Source organism: Mustela erminea, chromosome 1, assembly GCF_009829155.1.
Source record: "Mustela erminea isolate mMusErm1 chromosome 1, mMusErm1.Pri, whole genome shotgun sequence".
In the NCBI taxonomy this organism is placed as follows: domain Eukaryota; kingdom Metazoa; phylum Chordata; class Mammalia; order Carnivora; family Mustelidae; genus Mustela; species Mustela erminea.
The window spans coordinates 154,067,129-154,073,128 of record NC_045614.1 but is presented as its reverse complement, the minus strand read 5'-3'; the positions used below and the strand labels follow the sequence as shown (position 1 = coordinate 154,073,128).

General features: G+C 43.9%; 1 protein-coding gene across 1 annotated transcript; it reads right to left on the bottom strand.

Annotated features, from left to right (window-relative positions):
* Positions 1-269: 269 nt before the first annotated feature.
* LOC116593409 (dnaJ homolog subfamily C member 9-like) lies at positions 270-1,271 on the bottom strand. The gene has a single exon (XM_032347669.1). It carries the CDS (start codon positions 1,181-1,183, stop codon positions 401-403), a length of 783 nt encoding a protein of 260 aa, XP_032203560.1. The 5' UTR covers positions 1,184-1,271; the 3' UTR covers positions 270-400.
* Positions 1,272-6,000: the final 4,729 nt, after the last annotated feature.

Below are 6,000 nucleotides of genomic sequence, written 5' to 3'. Positions count from 1 at the left end.
CTAATATCACACACATTACTCCGAATACTCTGTGGCTGTGTGCACACTCATGCAGCAAAACAACTGCTAAAGGCAATATGTGACAGACCCACATTCTAGATATAAGTTCATTGTACAGAAGATCACAGATGCCAGTACTGCCAGGAAGTACATCACTCTCCCCCATTCCCACAAAAATCTCCAAATTCCTTCATGTAGGACCTCAAAGAATGTCAGGGGATTTCTAGGATTACTAAAATCAGGTTGAGAGATTCTGCTTGGTTTACAGAGTAGAGCTGAATTTAGGCTGGAAAGACAGCTTTTCTCAAGAGCAGGGTTCACTTCTTTCTTCAAATCTTGACTGTATCTTGCCTACAATGGCGCCAATTAACAGCTAAGGACTTCTGAAGAGAAAATCCCATTATTTCTTTTCTTTCTTGAGAGGCGTTTTTTTCCCTCCTCTTTTGGAAGGTTTGCAGTACTTTGCTTCCATTTGAGCCAGAAAATTGTCCATTTCTTTTTGCCGATCCTTTTGTCTGCTCTGAATGATTGATTTCAAGTTATCTACTCCTTCGTCAAGACCCAGCTCCTTCCTGCTTATTTCTGCTTCTTTAGCCTCTTCCTGAGCCCTCCTTTTCCTTGCATTCATCTTTTGCTTCGATTCTTTGACAAAGGCATTGTAGGACGGGATCTCTCCAGCATCAATGGCTTGCTGAATAATGTTCCTTATCCTGGGTTCATCTGTGTACTGCACACACAGCACAGACTCCATGATCTGATCCATGTCACCCTTGAAATCCAAATAGGCCTGTTTAATATCGGCCAGCTCTTCTTCAGAACCTTTGTATGTCTTTTCAAAAGCTTGAATGTCTTCTAGAGATATCTTTTTAAAAAGTAACCTCCAGTACGTCTCCCAGTCCCGATCTTGGCTGAGCACATCAGAATCTTCGTCTATGGTTCCCTGCTCATCGTACAATGCTCTCTGCTCTTTGTCGCTCAAAACAGAATAGACTTTCCCGAGGATCTGGAAGCGGCGGGTGGCGTCCTCTTTGGCGTCCTCGCCAACCCGGTCCGGATGCACCCGCAGGGATACCTTGTGGTAGCCGCGTCGGACCTTGTCGTCCGAGGCCTCGCGCCGCACGCCCAACACTCGGTAGAGGTCATTGGTACCAAACACTTCCTCACACAGCTCCAGTAACCCCATAGCCGGCAGGGACAGAGAGCGAGCGGCAACTCCACAGAAACTGCCGGTCCAAGCAACACAGCCTAGAGCTCCAGACTGCCCCCTTTTCCCGCGCTATGCACAAGTTTTGCCAAGATTATATTAAAGGGGTAAGGCAGAGTACGTGGGCGCTGATGAGAAAAGTGAATAGTGTGGTAGTGGGAGTTGTAGCAATTCTCTTTTGCTTGCTTCTAATATTCTTAGTGAAATAGGAGACAAGTTATCAGCTGAATATGAAGCTAAGAATAATGGTATTGGACGTGTGAGGAGAAAGGATGAAGTAGTCATCTAGGAGAGGAGAATAACTGAAAAGAAACATAATGGGCTTCCTGGGCAGCACAGAAGGAACATTTGAGGTTTATGTTAGTAAATTTAGTAAAGTGAGGATACTTAGTGTGGCTGTGTGTTTTTCTCCAGCCACATGCAGTTGCTGGTGTGTGAGCACAGAATGGGAGGAGGGTAGGGTTATCCAGGGGTTGGGGTCTTGACATGCAGGTATGACGAAGGAAGACAGATATGTGCTAGCAAGTAATGATATACTCGGGGGATCTAAACTGGGCTAGAAAGTTGAAGGGAGAGTGCCTGGGTGGCTCAGTGGGTTAAGCCTCTGCCTTCGGCTCAGGTCATAATCTCAGGGTCCTGGGATCAAGCCCCGCATCGGGCTCTCTGCTCCGCAGGGAGTCTCCTTCTCTCTCTCTCTGCCTGCCTCTCTGTCTACTTGTGATCTCTCTCTGTCAAATAAATAAATAAAATCTTAAAAAAAAAAAAAAAAGGAAGAAAGTTTAAGGGAAGTGAGGCAGGGGAAAAGACAGTGAGAAAGTGATAGGATCATTGGGTTCCAAGTCCTAATGACAGCCAAAGCACTTTTAGAGTCAGGTGCTAGAGAGAGTGAGCAGGAGGGGGTAGAAGATAATGGCTAAAGAGTTTCAGTAGTTGAAATTGAGATAATAGAAAGGTTATGGTTCTTGCTAATGACAAAATCTAAGCTCTAATCATGGAGAGGGTGACTAAGGTAAAATGGAAAATGGGGTGCTTGGAGGAAAGAAGGTCCATGTCCAAAGAAGGTCAATCATACGTGGGTTGATCATACATGAGATAGTGATACTAAGAATTATGACAGAAGTAATGTTGGATAGCTTGGCAGGGCCAGCAGCTAAATGGTGGTGGGGAGCAGCAGAAGACTGCAACATGGAAGGGTGGTGAATAGAAAAATCTAATGAGATGAGATTTTAAGCTAGAAGTGCACAGAGAGAAGGGAGAGAGAATGATCTAGAAGCCATAATGAGAAGGAATTCACTTACGTCATGTGTATGAAGGATGTTAGAAAGAAAACCAGCACCAGTTGAAAGGGCTTGAGGGAAGAAGTGTCCTTAGAGGAGGGCAGGATTTCAGTTAGAGCAGGAAGGTGAAGGAAATGTTAACAAAGTTGAGAATAGAAGGGCTTTGCTGATGATTGATAGCAAGTTCCAAAGGGCACGGTTGAAGAGGTTCAGAACTTGGGAATGGGTTAGAAATAGGGTCAGAAAAAGGAGGGTAAGAGCCATGTGGGGCTTAGAGTGAGGATATACTGGGGATCTTGGTCTTCTCATTGTGTTAAACATGAATAGGGAAAAAGATAGGATGAGATTAGATGAGGTTGTCTCAAGACAGACCCTGGTAGCAAAGCAGCGAATGTTGTGGAGGGAAAGAAGTTGAGGGTGTTGGCAGGAACACACAGAGTTCTGAGGTCCCCTCTTCACTCTCTAAGATGAAGGAGTGGAGGCCAGGGTTGAATAGACTTACCTGGAGCATGTGGAAATCTGGGAGTCCCATTCGATTCTTGTGGGTGATGATATGGAAGCTGGAAAAAGATCAGTAAGAGGGTGCCTGGGTGGCTCAGTGGGTTAAGCTGCTGCCTTCGGCTCAGGTCATGATCTCAGGGTCCTGGGATCGAGTCCCGCATCGGGCTCTCCGCTTAGCAGAGGGTCTCTCTCTCTCTTTCTCTCTCTCTGCCTGCCTCTCCATCTACTTGTGATGTCTCTCTGTCAAATAAATAAATAAATAGACTCTTTTAAAAAAAAAAAAGATCAGTAAGACAACCATATACAGTAGCTCAAGTTGTGCATATTACAAGTCAAGGGTACTTGATTTACGTAGACTCTACTGGAACTGACCCTCTTGGAGGAGTGCAATGTGAGTGCCCTGGAGAAATACACTCTCCACAGCACCTCAAATACATCATATTTGTAAACTTTCAACATTGCCGAGGTCTGTTATTATTCATCTTGTCACAAATCCCTCACAAGCAGGAACCATCTCTCTTTTCTGGCCTCTGAAACATAGTAGGCATTTGGAATAGGTGTTGTTAGCTCTTAATTCCTGAGTCTTATCATCATGGCTCCAGAGGTGCAAGATAACGGAGCCTTGATATGGAAATATGTGACCTTTTTATTCCATTCTCCAGATCACATCAGGAGCTCCCCCCTCCTTTCTTCCTCTGTGGACTCACAAGCTAATAAGCAGATCCTACCTGGGAGTGGTTCCCTCCAGAGAATACTAAAACCTGCTCAGATTTGCTGACTGGTGACATCAGCTCTTCTTACCTGGGTCTCAGTCTCACAAACTTAACAGACACAGTCTTGCGATTTCAAGGCCCTAAGGCCTATTTTGCTTTGTTTTCCCCTCTCTAAAAGTTGGTAGGAAATACCCCATCGACTTCCCCTTTCTCTTTTTGCTTCTCTAAGTGTTCCCTAAACAATATTGTTGAACTGATGAATGAGTAAATCAAAATTTTGCCTCACAAATGAAGAGAACTTCTATGGTGAACGGGGGTTATTTGAATGCTGCTGCTCTCAGGGGGAACAGAGAACAGAGAAAATTCCTTTTTCTCAACTGTTCTTTCCTCTGAGACTTTCAGAGATGCATTGTAGCTGAATGCAGGGTTTGCCTCTAGTACAAAACCCCAGCTTACTACATTTTTTTTCTTTTTCTTTTTTTTTTAAATTTCATTTTATTTTTTCAACGTTCCAAGAGTCATTGTTTATTCACCACGCCCAGTGCTCCATGCAATAGGTGCCCTCCTTAAGACCCACCACCAGGCTCACCATTTTCTTTCTTTTTTATGGAGAGTAAGTATCCCTGTTTGTAGGACTACTATTAAGAAATTTGAATAATGTCTGCCTATAGACCAAACTGCTTTGCCTATAGCCTGTGGAGCTCCTGTTTTTCTCTTGTGGATGATACTCTTTTCTGTTCCAGGCACCTATCCTAAACAGAGAAAAATCAAGGAGGTAACAGGCTCAGTGTGTTGAAACTACAGAGCTCCCCTATTTGTCTCTCTTAGGCCTGAACGTCAAAGTCTTGTTTCTTTATCTCTAATTCTGTTTTATGTATAAGATTTTCTTTCTTTCTTTTTTTTTTCTTAAGATTTTATTCATTTGAGAGAGAGAGAGAGAGAGAGAGAGAGAGAAAGTGCACAAGCAGGGGCGGGGGAGAAGCAGAGGGAGAGGGAGAAGCAGACTCCTTGCTGAGCAGGGAGCCCGATGCAGGGCTTGATCCCAGGACCTGGTGATCGTGACCTGAGCTGAAGGCAGACGCTCAACCATCTGAGCACCCGGGCACCTCTCCCTATAAGATTTACTTTCATTTGATCTTATGCCTCTCACATGTTAAATTCTCTGAGTAGAATTTTAAAATCCTAACTGCAAAAAAAAAAAAAAAAAAAAAAAGATGATTAAAAGCCTGATGAGCTGTCTACATTGTGTATGTTTCATTGATGTGGTACTTCAGTGACAGTCTGGTGGAGAGTTCAGGGAAGAGCGGGTTTCCTCTAAGCCACTTTTTCCTTTTTGGTGATGATATTACATGGGCATTTTGCTGATATAAAGGAGGACTTGAGTAAGGGACATCTTCTAAAACTGGTTATGGTTGGGATCATTATATTTGTAAAATCCTTATCTGGGCATTACTGGACAAAGGCTATGGAAATCTTGGAAAGTCAAAGAAAGTGAGACTAACTCTTAAAATTCTCTAACTTGGGACGCCTGGGTGGCTCAGTTGGTTGAGCGGCTGCCTTCGGCTCAGGTCATGATCCCAGCATCCTGGGATCAAGTCCCACATCGGGCTCCTTGCTTGGCAGGGAGCCTGCTTCTCCCTCTGCCTCTGCCTACAATTCCGCCTGCCTGTGCTCGTGCTCTCTCTCTCTCCCTCTAACAAATAAATAAATAAAAAATCTTTATTAAAAGAAAAAGTTCTCTAACTTGCCCAATTGATTGAAATCAACTCTTTATTTCTCCCACATCTCACCTTCAAATCTCTCCTCTCTCTAGGCTCTTTGTACAGATTCTCCCCCTCTGTTCTTTCGAAGTGGTAGGGGTTGGAGGAGGATATCTGTCCTGGGCCTTGTAGGAATCAAGATTAGGTTATGGGAGAGAGGAGGAAAAAGCACGTAAGAGAAAAGCCAACACAGAAAACTGTCTTAAGAACCAGGCATTTTAATTGGCGCACAATCAATTTTTTTGAATCAGTGGATTCAGGTGATAAAATAATTTCAGTGGAGATAAGATATATATTCGCTTCTAAAACCTCTGTGTAGAATGTCACCAGAAGCAGGAGATTGATATCTGCATTCTGAAGGAATTTTTCACCAGGCCAAAACTTTGTGATGTGTGCTGGAGGTCGTGGGGGATCAAATGGCTGGCATGTCTCCTGGATGTATCATCTCTGCGGAGACCAAGTTGGACTGGGGATCATGTTTACAGGGACTTCAGAGGCCTGGCCTGAACTGCACTCACAAATCTACTTAAACAAACAAACAAAAT

Coding starts and splice junctions, on each gene's coding strand:
- LOC116593409 (XM_032347669.1), bottom strand. CDS start 1,183: ATGGGGTTACTGGAGCTGTGTGAGGAAGTGTTTGGTACCAATGACCTC.